Source organism: Aspergillus foveolatus (assembly GCF_047715535.1).
Source record: "Aspergillus foveolatus strain CBS 279.81 unplaced genomic scaffold BDW70scaffold_21, whole genome shotgun sequence".
In the NCBI taxonomy this organism is placed as follows: domain Eukaryota; kingdom Fungi; phylum Ascomycota; class Eurotiomycetes; order Eurotiales; family Aspergillaceae; genus Aspergillus; species Aspergillus foveolatus.
In genome coordinates, this window is record NW_027396085.1 from 349390 (window position 1) to 363596 (window position 14207).

General features: G+C 50.6%; 4 protein-coding genes across 4 annotated transcripts; 2 read left to right on the forward strand and 2 right to left on the reverse strand.

The window, feature by feature from the left end:
- Positions 1-287: 287 nt before the first annotated feature.
- Positions 288-3789, reverse strand: BDW70DRAFT_135523 (condensin subunit BRN1). The gene is made up of 3 exons (XM_073736699.1): positions 3524-3789; positions 2885-3461; positions 288-2817 (listed from the first exon to the last, which is right to left on the reverse strand). Exons 1-3 carry the CDS (start codon positions 3589-3591, stop codon positions 832-834), a joined length of 2631 nt encoding a protein of 876 aa, XP_073596476.1. The 5' UTR covers positions 3592-3789; the 3' UTR covers positions 288-831.
- A 270-nt stretch (positions 3790-4059) lies between these two features.
- Positions 4060-7899, forward strand: BDW70DRAFT_135524 (sodium/calcium exchanger protein). The gene is made up of 3 exons (XM_073736700.1): positions 4060-4442; positions 4511-7685; positions 7753-7899. The coding sequence occupies exons 1-2, from the start codon at positions 4242-4244 to the stop codon at positions 7286-7288; spliced, it is 2979 nt and encodes a 992-aa protein (XP_073596477.1). The 5' UTR covers positions 4060-4241; the 3' UTR covers positions 7289-7685; positions 7753-7899.
- Positions 7900-9350: 1451 nt separating this feature from the next.
- On the forward strand, positions 9351-12634 carry BDW70DRAFT_45829 (uncharacterized protein). The gene is made up of 3 exons (XM_073744057.1): positions 9351-9760; positions 9830-10214; positions 10274-12634. Exons 1-3 carry the CDS (start codon positions 9540-9542, stop codon positions 12482-12484), a joined length of 2817 nt encoding a protein of 938 aa, XP_073596478.1. The 5' UTR covers positions 9351-9539; the 3' UTR covers positions 12485-12634.
- BDW70DRAFT_45830 (nitronate monooxygenase) lies at positions 12635-14085 on the reverse strand. The gene has a single exon (XM_073744058.1). It carries the CDS (start codon positions 13853-13855, stop codon positions 12785-12787), a length of 1071 nt encoding a protein of 356 aa, XP_073596479.1. The 5' UTR covers positions 13856-14085; the 3' UTR covers positions 12635-12784.
- Positions 14086-14207: the final 122 nt, after the last annotated feature.

A 14207-nucleotide genomic window follows, 5' to 3' on the forward strand; every position in this document is an offset into this window, starting at 1 on the left:
TGGTGAAAATTGCCTGGCATAGCCGGGTCGCCCACTCTAGACGTACTCTGTATTTCTGAAGGGGACGGGTCTGCTCAACGTACATATTTCTTATGACCAAAGCGTGGCGATGGATGCCTGACTGGACTGGTCTGACCATATACTATGATATACCTAATCTTTTTATTTTCTTCTCACTTTCACACCAAATTTGTGATGAGGACTTGCTGCTACAAACCGCTCCATTCACTGCTTTTTTTTTTTTTTTTTTTTTTTTTTTTTTTTTTTTTTTTTTTTTTTTTTTTTTTTTTTTTTTTTGAAATGGCTGTGTATGCTGATGCTGATACCGCACGCTTCTGTCAAACGTATACCACTGAGCGGATTGAGATTCAGGGACAATGAGATTTATCTATCTACTATTCTAGATTTCTACTTCACACACTCGTTTATTTATCCGTTACGAAGATGCTGTGTCAGGAACATAGGATTCGGATGGATTAAGATGACTAGCATAGTTCATTTAGTTCTGCGTCTCTTCAGTTACACTATCTCCGAAGTCGGATGGTTAAACAACATCATACATTTTAGGTCTTCGTGATATATCTAATAGGAATCAGAAGAACAAGAACGTTGGATATTGGAGTTGAAAAGACAATATAACCCAATAAGAAGATCAGTTAAGTCCACCAGCCACAAACTCCCGCAAGCAGTCTAAATCCGAGCGTGGTCCGAAACATCACAAGGCCAGGGCTAAAGTAAAACCTAAAACCAAAAAGAAAAACAACGAAAGTTATGTAGTGGAAATATTGGAAAGTCACTGTACATCTGTAGCTTCGGCGCGGTGTACCTGCTTCACGCGGCCATATCATCAAGAATAGCGCTTGTATCCTTTCTCACAAAGATCTCCTCTAATTTACCTAGCCCGAGGCCGCTGCTATCATCGTCGTTTTGGAGGATGAGCCCTTGTTCGTTCGCCAGATGGAGTAGGCAAATGAAGCCATATGACGTACTGATATCACGGAGCATCTCTGGAGGGTAGACTGACTTTAGCGAATTCATTATTTCAGTGAAGCGCAAGTGCCCTTCTTTAGCAGGTTCCAGGTCCGAAGACAGCCTTGGACGCTTATGCATTGGGGTGGGTGTTGACGGGCCATCATCATCAGTTTCGTTCTGTTCTTTGGACGGGCTGGTCGCAGCGCCGAGTTGGGAGCCAGAATCGATAGCGGATATAAGCCGCTCACCCATTCCTTTCCACATTTCTGTTTTGAGCCGACGTACGTCAACTTTCTTGGCAACTCTGGCGTATGCAACATAGTCAGGTCGTGCTCTCCGACCGCCTTGCGTTACCAACTGTGACCCAAAGCCTCCAGTGGCACTTTGGACTTGTGAGCCACCCGGTGTTGCACCCACCATATTCAGTAATGCTGCGAGCCCCGTGGCCCCACCAGCATCTCCCGCAGCTGTACCTGGAACGCCGCCGGGTGGAGGAGACAACATTTCCCTAGCGTCAGCGAACGGAAGATTGTCATCGTCGTCAAGGTCAATGCCATTGGGGAAAGCAAGGCCATCATCGTCCGCAAAGAAGTTAGCATCATACGCTCCAGGAGCTGCCTCATCATCTCCAGTCTGATCCTCAGTCTTGTGATTGGCCCAAAATGCCTCGTCCATCTCCCCATTTCCTGACGTTTGTTCCTGGCGTCGCTGGGTGAAGCTCCGCGGCCCGTTCAGTTTCCTAGAGCCCATACGTGCCTTGGGCTTGAGGAAGAGTCGAAGCAGCTGCCTCGAGTTGAAGTGTTTATCATCCGGAAGCAGGTTCCGGCCTTTTGTTTTCCACTGTGATTTGGGAAGGGATATCGCGGAGTTGGAGCTTGCTGGTATATAGATCAATTCGGCCACAGCCGGATCGAGCGGCGCAGAAAAATCAATTTCAAATGGCTCCTTTTCCTTTCGCTGCTTTGGCGCCGTGCTGGCGACACTTGTAGCAGCATTTTCCTTTATTCGCCGAATCTTCCAATGCTCAGGGCCAGCCCAGTTTTTCTGCAATGCGTTATCAAAATAACTAAGAATGTTCTCATGGTCCCGGCTGCTTGGTTGGTGGTTGAGCGATATAGCATAGGCGTCGTCATTGTCGAGGCCTCCGCCATCCTGAACTTCTTCACCTTCCAAGTCCACACGGTGCACCTTAAGCATAGGCTCCAAGGCGGCCTCCCGAGCCCAAGCTTCCCCTCCACCGCCAAACCCAGCATCATCACTGAGATCAAAGCCAGCCAAGCTGCCATCGTCATCAAACCCGACAGCATTATCATCATCAAGCATAATTCCTGATGCCTCATTGGACGGATGCCCGTCGTCATCCCCTTTATCCTGCCGCCAGTCTTCAGGAGCCTTCAGATGAGGGATATCCAATGAACCACTAGGGTCACCAAGGTCGAAATTCTTTAAAGAAGGGCAAATATCTTGGGCGTCAAGTCTGTCAAGATCTGGGAAAAATTTGCTAGCCAATGGAGCGATGTCTATCTCCACACCTTCTTCGAATAAATCATCGCGAGGTGGTTCGGTAGGTGGGGGTTGCGACGTCGATTCGGGGTCTTCGAGGGACTCTGACTGTGCTCTTGTGTCATCCCTATCTTGAGCAGTTTCCACGGCGTCATCGCTACTGTCGAATACAATACGGCCATGTCCATCGATCGATAAATGGTTCAAGAGTAGTCCTTTGGCACCACCCTCGTCAAAATCTGCGGAAGCTTTTTTGAACAGCGGATCGACTGAGAATTCAAGCTCGAATTTCTTTAACTGGAGCGAAGAAAAAGAAGGAGCGAGTGTAGCCTCGTGCGTGCGCTGAAACATGGCGAATTCCGTTAGTGATACGAGCTCAAGCAATCCTGTGCTCCCAATGGGACCGTACCTTTCTGCGTGACCTCCTGCTAGTACCCTCTTCGCCGTCCTCCTCATCATCTTCAGCGCCCTCGCCTTCAGCCTCCGCCTCGCGTGCTTTCTTGTCCCTGCTATCTGCCAAACCGCTCAGGAGTTTCCCTGTTTCCGTGGCCACGCTATCAACTCTGCTTGTGTAGATTTTCACACATCCATCCAATGTGCAGCTAGCTTTCTGGAAGTTCACACTGTCTCCTTCCTTCAAAAGCGACATGTCGTGGAAATAATCGATCAAGGCGAAGTTCCATGAGTTTGTGGCGTTAATTTTGTTGTCGGTGGCCATTTTCATCCACTCTTCGAAGTTTGCTAGGATTGGTACGCGCTTCATTGGGGTAACCCCTCGCCGCCCATGAGCATCACTATCCCGATGACGATGACCAGAACCTTGGGGTGTGGAAGGGCTCATGCTCGATCGATCATGCATGGTATACCTGCGCGGCGGCATAGGCGTTTTGACTGCGGCTTTAATTTGATCCATCTGACGGTCATGTAGAGCCTGCCGAGCCCCCATACGGGCCGCTTTCTCCTCGACATCATCGTTTAGCGGGATTCTAAAAGAAATGATTAGCGTCGCTTTCAACCATGACTTCATTTAACTAAAGTGAAACTGTACTTTAGGGGTGAATTCTTCTGAGGAGTCGCGGCGCCGTTGGAGCGGCGGTGCTTTGAGACGCGGGGCATCTTGATAATCCCGTCGTTCCTCGGTAGCAGCAATAATAACGGATATACCAGAGTTGACAAAGGCAGTCCTTGAGACGCGACAAAGTCCGGGATTCACTGAAAGGAGTGAGAAATAATATGTAGAGTGCGCGATAGATCAGCGACAATGTTGCCTTGAGAGCATGGTTTTGGGGGGTTGCAGTGCAGTGCGTTAAGATGAAATGCAATCAAAAAGGCGGAGATCGTCAACAAACAAGAAAGTGTGGTTCCCCCTATGCCAGAGTAACTTGACTCACGTGATTGTTCCCGACCATGCTGAATTGACTTAGAAGGGGGGTCGACACAGCCACGGTTGCAGGTGACTACTGCGAGTACTGCCACAGCGCCCGGTGACATCAGCATTCCCAGGCAAGCAACCAACGGCTTCCAATCATTAACCTCGAGGCTGTTTTCGCATGCCCAGCCGTCTCTCTATGTACACTGTACTCCGTACAGTGTAGGTATCCACTCCGTGCTGTGGGTTTCTCCGTTGCCTATTAGACTTAAGTCTAGAGTGGACTATTATTGCATTATTTCTACTTATCTAGCGATAGTCTTGGTATCTCTTCTCTGGCTATTCTTCCCTCCACACCGGACTCGGCGCCCACGATGACCCCGTCATATCGTCCACCATGTTTGAAGAACTGACGTCTATATTCCCCCGAGCGTCGGCCCTCCAGAGGCGTCGATATTCCGTCAGGTCGTTTTACTGGTCTCTTGCGATATTCACCGTCCTTGCAACCCTCAGTTGGGGCTTGGGACGATGGAGCAGTCCCTTGGTCGCTCATGGCTTCGCGAACCCCTCGCTTATGAAACGGGGGAATGAACTAGAGGTACCACCGCCTTGTCCTAAGATCGGACCCCAATATGAATACTAAATAACTATTCGTAATCTCTTCAGTGCCGCTTGGTCCGCAACGCGAAAGATCAATGCGCCTTTGTCCGCTTGAATTGTCTCGATGAGGAAGACGGTTTCTTCTCGTACCTTCAATTATACTACTGCGCCCTCGCAGATGCGAAGCCGCTAGCTTTTATCATTATCGTACTCTGGTTGTCACTGCTCTTCAGCACGATCGGTATCGCGGCAAGCGACTTCCTGTGTATCGACCTAAGCACCTTGGCCAGTTTACTGGGCCTGAGCGAGAGTCTGACAGGTGTTACGTTCCTTGCCTTTGGAAACGGCAGTCCCGATGTTTTCTCTACATTTGCTGCCATGCGGTCCAATAGTGGCAGCTTGGCTATTGGAGAGCTCATAGGAGCTGCAGGCTTCATAACCTCTGTGGTTGCTGGCTCGATGGCGCTGGTTCGTCCATTTAAAGTTGCCCGCAGAAGTTTTGTCCGTGATGTCGGGTATTTTGTTATTGCTATAAGTTTCAGTATGGTTCTCTTAGCGGATGGTCGCCTTCACGCTTGGGAGTCAGCTACCATGGTGGCACTCTATTTCTTCTATGTCGTGCTGGTTGTGACGTGGCACTGGTACATTGTTCGGCGCCGCCGAGTGCAAGAGAGAAATATGGCTGCTCGGTCACATTTCCATATACCGGACAACCAGGAGCTGGACATCGAAGAAATGGAAGATGATGATCCTGGAATAGCGACAGAATCGACCAGTCTTCTCCGTGGTGCGACTACCGAGGATTTCGATGCCCTGGAAAGCGCCGAAGCACCGGCTTGGACCGACCCGGATGAGGATGATGAAACACGCAATCGACATTTTGCGGAGATTCGAAGTAACATGCGTGTATCTCGGCCCTCAGCGCCAAGGCGCAATACGCTCAATCCCATCCGGCCGAGCTTGGTCGGTGCATTGGAGTTCCAGTCTGTTTTATCCTCCTTAAAACGGTCGAGGAGCCATAATAGAAGCCACTCAATCGGTCTTGAGAGGTACTCAGACAATTCGGAAAGCGTACAGGGCGATCGTTCACAGTTCGACAATATATCCATAGCATCTCATCCCCAAAGCAGCCGCACCCAGGGCAGCAGTTTTCTGTCTCTCGATCAGGGAACTAATCGAGCTCGAGCGGTGTCTGCAAACGACGCTATGGGCTTGAAATTAGACACCAATCTCTTCACCGGTGACAATGCACCGCAGCCACAATTGACTGTGAGCAGACCTTCAATCGAGGACGGATCTAACACGGAGATCTCGCATATTCTCGAGTCCCAGAATGGCACAGAGTTTACCAGGTCACCTACGTCTAGTGCATTTTCATCGCGCAGTCCAAGCCTGGGCCCAAGACCAGGATCCAGCGTCCATAATCCTACTCTGCTCGCACCACCTGATGCTTTCCAGTCTCTCAACTACTCTGAAGCGGCATCGGATTCTCGCTCCACGCCTCAAGTATCCCCAAAGGGTACCAGATATGTTACGGAAGGGCAAGACAACAACTCATCAGGCGCACCCAGTCCCTTCCCCCCATTTCAAGATGTGCCTGGGTCACCATTGTCCACGGCGCCAAGCATTCGTCTGGCCGCCTCATTCAGTCCAGCAGAGCCGTTACAGTTTCAGGAAGATACGTTCGACAGTGGTAGTCGAGTTACGTCTCCGGTCAGTTGGTGGCCTCGATCGCGCTCTTTACTGCGGCTGGTTGTGTCTACACTCTTCCCAACCCTAGATGGGTGGGAAGCCAAGACAGTTTGGGAGAAAATTCTAGGCATTGTTGCCGCTCCTAGCGTGTTCCTTTTGACAATCACCCTCCCCGTGGTCGACCCTGTGTCTCCTGAAGTTACGTCTGCTACTGTGCCTGTCATTGTGACTTCTGCAGAAGATGATCCGAACTCAGCAACGCCTATTGTGCGCCTACCAGAGGATAGTCCACAACTCCAAGCACACATCTCAGAGTCTGTTGCAGAGCGAACAGTGGCAGGTCAAGACAACAAATTTCAACTGGAACGGTCACGGCAGCGCTACGACTCTGAGCTTCCCGCCGTGCAGGATTCTGCTCCATCAACACGAGAGTGGTACCCGTGGCTGGTATATATTCAGCTCTTTACAGGCCCCCAATTCGTAGCCTTAATTTCTTGGTCCGCGATAGACTCAGACCTGACGGCACGCACCTTTCTGCTCCTTTCACTATGCGCCCTGGTCTTCACTCTTGTATGCCTCGGCGCTCTTCTCGTCAGTGAACGCCGAAGCCCCAGCTCCTTGCGCCATCCGCCGACCTCGTGGCGCCCAGTTCTCGCATTCCTGGGCTTTATCGTTGCCATTTTCTGGATTGCAACCATTGCCACAGAGGTCGTCAGTCTCCTCAAGACCCTTGGCGTCATCCTCAACATCAGCGACTCTCTCCTCGGTCTCACCGTTTTTGCCGTCGGAAATTCTCTTGGCGACTTGGTCGCCAACATCACCGTTGCCCGTCTTGGTTATCCAGTCATGGCACTGAGCGCCTGCTTCGGTGGTCCCATGCTCAACATCCTTCTTGGGATCGGCCTCGGTGGTTTATATATGACCCTACACACTACGAAGGGCCATACTAGCGGCGCCGCCGACATCACCTACGACATCGCCGTCTCCAAAGTCCTTGTTATCAGTGGCGCTACGCTTCTAACGACCTTGGTCGGGCTACTGATTATAATACCTTGGAATAACTGGCGAATGGACCGCAAGATCGGCTGCGGTCTTATTATTCTGTGGTGTGTGAGCACCTTAAGCAACGTGATTGCCGAAATCCTCTCTTGAACCAATAGAGATTTTTGGGGGTCGGTTGCCTTTTTCGCCTTTGGTTTTACGATACACCTTTTGCATACGTAACATGCAGGACACAGTTTCCTTGATGACAAGTAACGAGTATTCTTCAGGAGCCTTGCATTGCACCAATTGCTTTCCATTTAGATAATAGCGCAAGTTGGATATTCGAAGCTGTACATATAAGTGAATGTACTGAGGAAAGAACAATTCACAATTGCAAGCCAGCCACTATTTTGTCGTATTTGCGTCAGTGTATAGTTCCTACCTGACAAAGTTCAAAATACCAGGGTTCCGACAAACTCTACGAAGCGCAGTATTCTACATCTTGGTACTCCATAAGAATGGTGAGAGTCGACGAAAGAAACTCGCAATTTTCACATGAGCACCGACCCATATTGCAGCTGAGTCAGAATTGCACTGGTGCAACGCGAGGCCCACGGAGTCAGGAGCTACTTACTGTCTACCGAGTACGGACTACCTATTTAGGAGTACCACCTAGGACCGAGAACATCTGAAATTAGATTTATAGACTCGCACTTGAGGAAGACGGGTTGCAGCTCCAAGGCGCATTATCGACGTAGTCACCAGCAGCATTATCGAAAGGTAGAAGAAATCTAGATCGAGTCTCGGAATGTTGGAGCTGTACGTAGTAGTTCTAGGCACATTATTGCGTACCTTATTATAGTCGAAACAAATTTAGCTCGGGCTCTCCTGAAGCCTCCTTGGTTTCAAAGACCCGTCGCGGTGGCAAAGAGGGCGCGGGAATTTTTCAATAGTGCGAATAATGTAGAGTCCTGAGAGGAAAATAAACCAGATCGATATTCGATAGCAAGTAGCCCCTTTCTGGCGCTATACTACCTTACCTAGTCACTAGCAGCCTAGTTATATCATAGCCTTTCGCAGAAATCTTCTGGGCGATACGCCGTCGACCAGGCGAGTTTCCGATGATTTCCGTCAGGACAGCCGCCCATAAAGGGTCAAGGCTTCAGATCTCGTCCGCGCTATGCAATTCAGAAGCATTGTGTACATTGGCATAGATGTTGACGAAGATCACCTGATGGTCTTAGGATGTGGAGAAGAGCTGCAAAGATTTTTGAATTTTTATGTCACATTGCCTACCGCCGACCTAAAATCGATGGAATATTGTGAAGAAGAATCAATCACGAAGATCCCTACAATCAACATGATGTTTATGGTATTATTATAAAGTGGACTCTGAAAACTCTCGGTACTACGTAGATAACAGTTGCTGTTGTTTTACTTCTTGACCCAGACTTAAGACAGGTCCCACTCCTGCATCTCAGCAATATTCAACTTGCCCTCTTCTCTTCTTTCTCTGAAGGAATGCCTCGCCCTCTCTCGCTCTGAGAACCATCGGCAGTAGTTACATTGTCCTGAAACCAGGTCGGCTGGAATTCAGCTGATATTCGTTGAATCTCGGCCAGGGCCTAAGGCCTTTCTATATTTGGGACTAGTGCTCTAGTGCTGCCAGCTCCACCAGCAAGTGAACAACACCCGGGCATCGATCACTCCATCCCAACCTTGGAAGGGTCCGCCTCTCTCTTTTCGCTTCGCATGGGTTTGTTTCTCCTCAACCACTGCTGCCCGGCGCTCCTCACCTTTCGGTAGTACATATTCATCCCATCTTTATTGTTGATCCTCTGCCACTGTATCTATCGCTACCTAATTGTCTATACCACTATACCACTCGAATCTCGCTTTGCGCTTTCCCCTTCTTTTCAGCTCTTTCATTTTCCCCTCCCTCTCAAACACCGCGACCTCTTCCCTTTCCTTTCGAAACCTTCCAGAGGTCGCCGTTCGCTCCTACGAGTTACCTGTTACAATCTACCTTATAATACTTAATCTTCGAGGCCCCAATACCAGTGCTACCTCTCCGCCCTGAGCAGTTAAGGCACTGCGAACCAGAACGTCCTCCTGACCGACCCCGCTGGGCAGCATTTCCCTGATATTTGCCCACCTCATTTCTTGATCGAACTGTACACACCTCAACTAGCTGTCACTTCTTGTTCGATACCTCACCTTATCCTTTGGTGTCGCCCAACGCAGACCTCGTCCGAGGTGGTCGGAGACATCTCGGTCACAATCTGTCCTTTATTTCGGCTGCAAATATCGCTTATGGTCAGCTAGCATAAGTGGGGTAATCATTGACTTTGCTGCGGTGCAAGGAGCCGCTGTTCTTGGTCTAAGAAGCGTGCTTGTCTCTTATCACTTCGCCCTCAAGATGCCGATCAAGTCTTTCAAATTCTCGCGGAGAAAATCTTCAGGAACTATTCTCGAAGATGGGGAAAACCCGACACAATCATCGTTCCGTGTCTTCGAGCGCCCCTCCTCCGGCCGCAAGTCTCTTAGCGATGGTAATCTCCTGAAAACGGGGGATGGTGGTTCCCCACCAGAAGACGATAATATTTTTGCTGGGTCTGACGGCCCTGTTTACAGGAATCTGTACGAAGATCTCTCCTTTCAATCACAAAATATACAGTTCTGAAGAGAATGGGCTAACCGCGCGTCTAGTACTGGAGGAAATGCACTTGAAAGTCCAGCAGCAGTTCGTTTTAGCTCGTCAACGCGCCGCTCGACAGACATACAAACCCAATTTGACTCCCAATCCCCACATCCCAAGAATCTCCACGATATCCCAGTGCCGCCGCTGTCTAGTGCACTGCGCGCAGCCGGTCGAACTTTTTCGTTCGGCGCCCGGTTCTCGAAGACACCTGCAGCAGTGCCGCATCGCCCGTCATCCCCAGATACAACTCGGAGCAGAGCAACCACAAACAGCACCACAAGCACGGCAACGCCGCCAAAGCTTCTAGATACGGAATTACAAATCGGTCGAGTGGATGATGGTTTTGAGAACATGTTTGACGGCATTGGTGCTCAGGAAATGGCTCAGAACTCGGTAAGTTGTCTGCATTTCAGCTAACGATATCGTTATCGGAGTTCTGACGAATAAACTAGAATGCTTCTGCCAGCAAACCGGGGTTTAGTACGAAAAGGGACGAGAAACCGGCCCCGATAAACACAGACCGCTCCCAAGAAGTTGACCCGTCCCCGTACTCGTGGGGTAGCCGCCACTCGGGCGAAGGTCTTCTAGCAGCTGCGGATTCGCCACAAGACCATCCTAGTACTGCAGAATCGAGCATGATATCTCCTCCACTAGGACCGCGCCGCAAATCGTCGCCGATGTTTGACGCCGTACCGGCCAGTACTACCTCACATCGCTCTCTGGAGAAACCAAAAACGGCAACCGACAAGGGTTTGCGGAGGAGCGTCATATCTCCCTCCAAACGGGACACGGTTGCCATTGACGATGAAGATGCGAAGCTAGTTATGGCGTCTCTCAATTATAGTAAAAGAATGTCGCAAGCTCATACTTTGGATGATTCGGCAGATATGGGAGCGGAAGACGATATTCCTCTGTTTGGCTCCGACAACGCAACAAAGAATGTGTCTGCGCAGCGAGGATATTTTCCTCCTGCCGGCCCCACTGGCGACAGTGTGGATGCTTCCATTGCAGCTCATGCACGGTTGGCTGCGGAGTATGAAAATAAGCCCGCCCCAGCGCCGTCTCCCAACAAAGTCATGACTCCGTCCCAATTCGAACACTATCGGCTGCAACAAGAATTGAAAAGAGCAAACGATGGTGGGTCTGACACTGATGATTCCGCAGAAAGTGACTTTGACGAAGAGGACGAGGCGGAGAAAAATCGGGAAACTGAGAGGCAGCGACGGAAACAAGAGGCTCATCTGTCTGTTTACCGTCAGCAGATGATGAAGGTCACTGGACAGCAGTCCCCATCTCCATCTCTTCGCCCGGAAGATCGCGGCAGTAGCAGTACGCCGAATTTAGCAAATCTCTCTTTGCATCCTGGTAACCCATCCGGGAGCGGCAAAAGCAGCGAAGGGGACGATGATGAGGAGATTCCGCTCGGCATATTGGCAGCCCATGGGTTCCCAAACCGAAATCGCCCACCGAGCCGACTTATGTCATCCAACTCCATGCAAAACCTCCGCGCATCGTACCACCAACCACATCTGGGGTCTGCAGGCTCAGATTTTGGTGGCGGAAATCGAAGCAGCTTGCCCGTCTTTGCCAGAAATCTTCCACGGGACCCTTATTTTGGTGCAAGCTTGGTTGCTCCTTCAAACAGAGAATCTCTGGCTTTTGGAGGAGGGGGTAGCTCGGTGTATGGTGGCCCATCTGCCGCTACAGGATCATCTCCTGCCCTACCGCCGGGGGGTTTGGTTGGCGTTATCGCTACTGAAGAACGGGCCAGAGCTATGAGGCGAGGAAGTCCGAACACTCAAGCGATGTATGACCACTCACCTGGAATTTCGGGTCCAGCAGGGAACATGGGAGGTGTTCCTAGGCCTCATACGATGCTCGGCATGAACTCGGCCCACGGGCCTAGTTTCCAACCATCAGTCTCCGCGACGGAACAAGCTCAGATACAGCTATCTCAGCAGATGAGCAGCATGATGCAGATGCAGATGCAGTGGATGCAGCAAATGATTCAGCTCCAGGGTGGGCAGGTTCCCCCCCAGCAACTCGCATCCCCTGGAAATCTGCAAATGCCTTCTTTCCCGGGCAACACGAATTCAAGGCCGTCATCCATGCCCTCCGTCGGTGGAGCGTTTAATAATGTGCCTCCAAGCTACGGGGGAGGGAACCAAAGGACACTAAGTATGCTCGACCCCAATGTCTCGTCCAGGTTGAATAGCCCAGCTGGGTTATATGCACATGGCGGAAATCGACCAGAAACTCCAGGTGGGCCTGGCTATGCTCCTTCACTCGCCCCATCGGAGCGCAGCAATGTTGGGCTAGCGCCCCGCTACAGGCCAGTGTCTACGCTGCCAGTCGAGGCTGAATCAGGCAGCTTCCCCCCCCCGTCAAAGCCACGGAATGACGAGAACCGTAGAGCCACTTATCTGGGTCCCTCTACGAACACGAACCCGTCGAACACGACAATACGCCCTCTATCCTCCTACGGCAAGACTCTTACCGTTCCATCCAGACTTAGCAGCCATAGCCCGGCTCAACCTGATGAGGATGACGATGATGAGGGGTGGGCGGAAATGATGAAGAAACGAGAAAAGAAACGAACCAACTGGAAAGTCAAGAAAGAGTCATCAAACTTTGGTGAGGATCTATTGAATGCGGTACATTAATGAGTACGAGTAGATATTTTGTTTCTTTTTTTTTTCGGCGTTATTCTGAGGTATTGTTTTTATACACTACACTGATGCCACTTATAATATATCAACAATCGCATGACCCAGGGTTGCGCATATAAAAGGCTGGGCGCAGTGCAAGAGTTATTGCGTTCAGTGTTTGGGCATGATTTAATACCAATCCAATGATAACATAGGAACTCATGCTGTCAAATATCGCTCAAAAGTCTCCGTACATAGAATTAGACTGCCTACTTCTCCACCGAGACCTATTACCCGTCCATCTGCTTCCGTACGCTAAACTTTCAGACCATGCAAGGTACTTTCTGCCTCTCGAATCACATTTGCTACAATGTCGGCGGCAGGAAGGATTTCCCTCACGAGCCCAAGTCCGGTGCCAGCGTATGTTGTTAATCTAGCGTTTGGGCCCCATCCCGAGTCTCCCTTCTTCAACTCTTCCTCGTAGAGCGCTTTATTCTCTTCGTCACTCATACCTCTTTCCACGGCATCGATATAAGTCTGATTGATCACGCCTCGTCCATCATATCGCGAGGGCCAGCTCAAGATTCCTCGCACACGGTCATACACAGTGGAGCGAACAGTACTCACGCCGCCATCAGATGCACGGAGCACCTCGTCTTGGTATCCGCGGGCGATCCTTGCCTCCGAGGAGGCTAGAAACCTAGTGCCCATAACCGCACCTGAAGCTCCGAGCACCAGGGATGCAGCCAGGCCTCGCCCGTCTACTATACCCCCAGCTGCGATGATTGGTATATGATCCTTGAGCTGCCGCGCCTCAAGCGCATCCTTAACCTCAGGTACGAGGGTGATTATAGATGCTGATTTGGCCAGGCCGTGGCCGCCTGCATCTGAGCCTTGAACTACCAAGACATCTGGGCTCAGGGACTCTGCGACGGCGACCGCCTCGCTTACAGTGCCTACCTGGACCCAAATCTTTGTCTTGCAGTCGGTCACAGCACGTACCTGCTCAAACCAGGGGCGGAGGTCTTCGGGTATTGTCTTGGGCCCAAAGAACCAAACGGCACACGGCCGGTAATTCGCAATTGCAGCGATAGACCTGGGAAGATCGGCACCCCAATTGAGGAAGCCCACTCCAACTGGAAGTATACCGCTTGCGGCGTAGTTTTGTTGAGCAGGTGAGTTCGACTGCTTGATGAGCTGCACGACTTCTCCAAGGTTGCTCTCAAGAGACGAGACGTCGAAACCTCCAGCAAGAAAGCCCAGGCCACCTGCTGCTGAGACGGAGACGGCGAGCGGGGCCGAGGCAATATTCAGCATTGGTGCCGACGCCAGTAGAGGTATCTTAGTCCATGGGTAGGTAATCTGTAGGGCTCGAGTGGTGGACATGGTGTTTTGTTTGACTTGAACCGCAATAGAATATGGAGGAGTTATTATACGAGTAGTATTGGATGAGCATATATAGTTGTCAGCCGGGAATAGTCGGCCGTTGGGGCATTTGAGTCAAATCAACCACGCGCGGAGATGTTCGGGCGTCTTCTCGTTGAACAGTCTAATAAGCATATGCATCACTCTTTCTTGTTTGGCCTCAAGCCAAAGGAGAATCTTTTACCCTTTGCCCAGGTTTTACTGGAGTATAATGTGTGTTGAGTTAACTGCTCGGGCCTATAGGAGATAACAACCGATATGTAAGTCACATGACAAGATCACGGGACATCCACTGGAGGCGGAATATGATCTG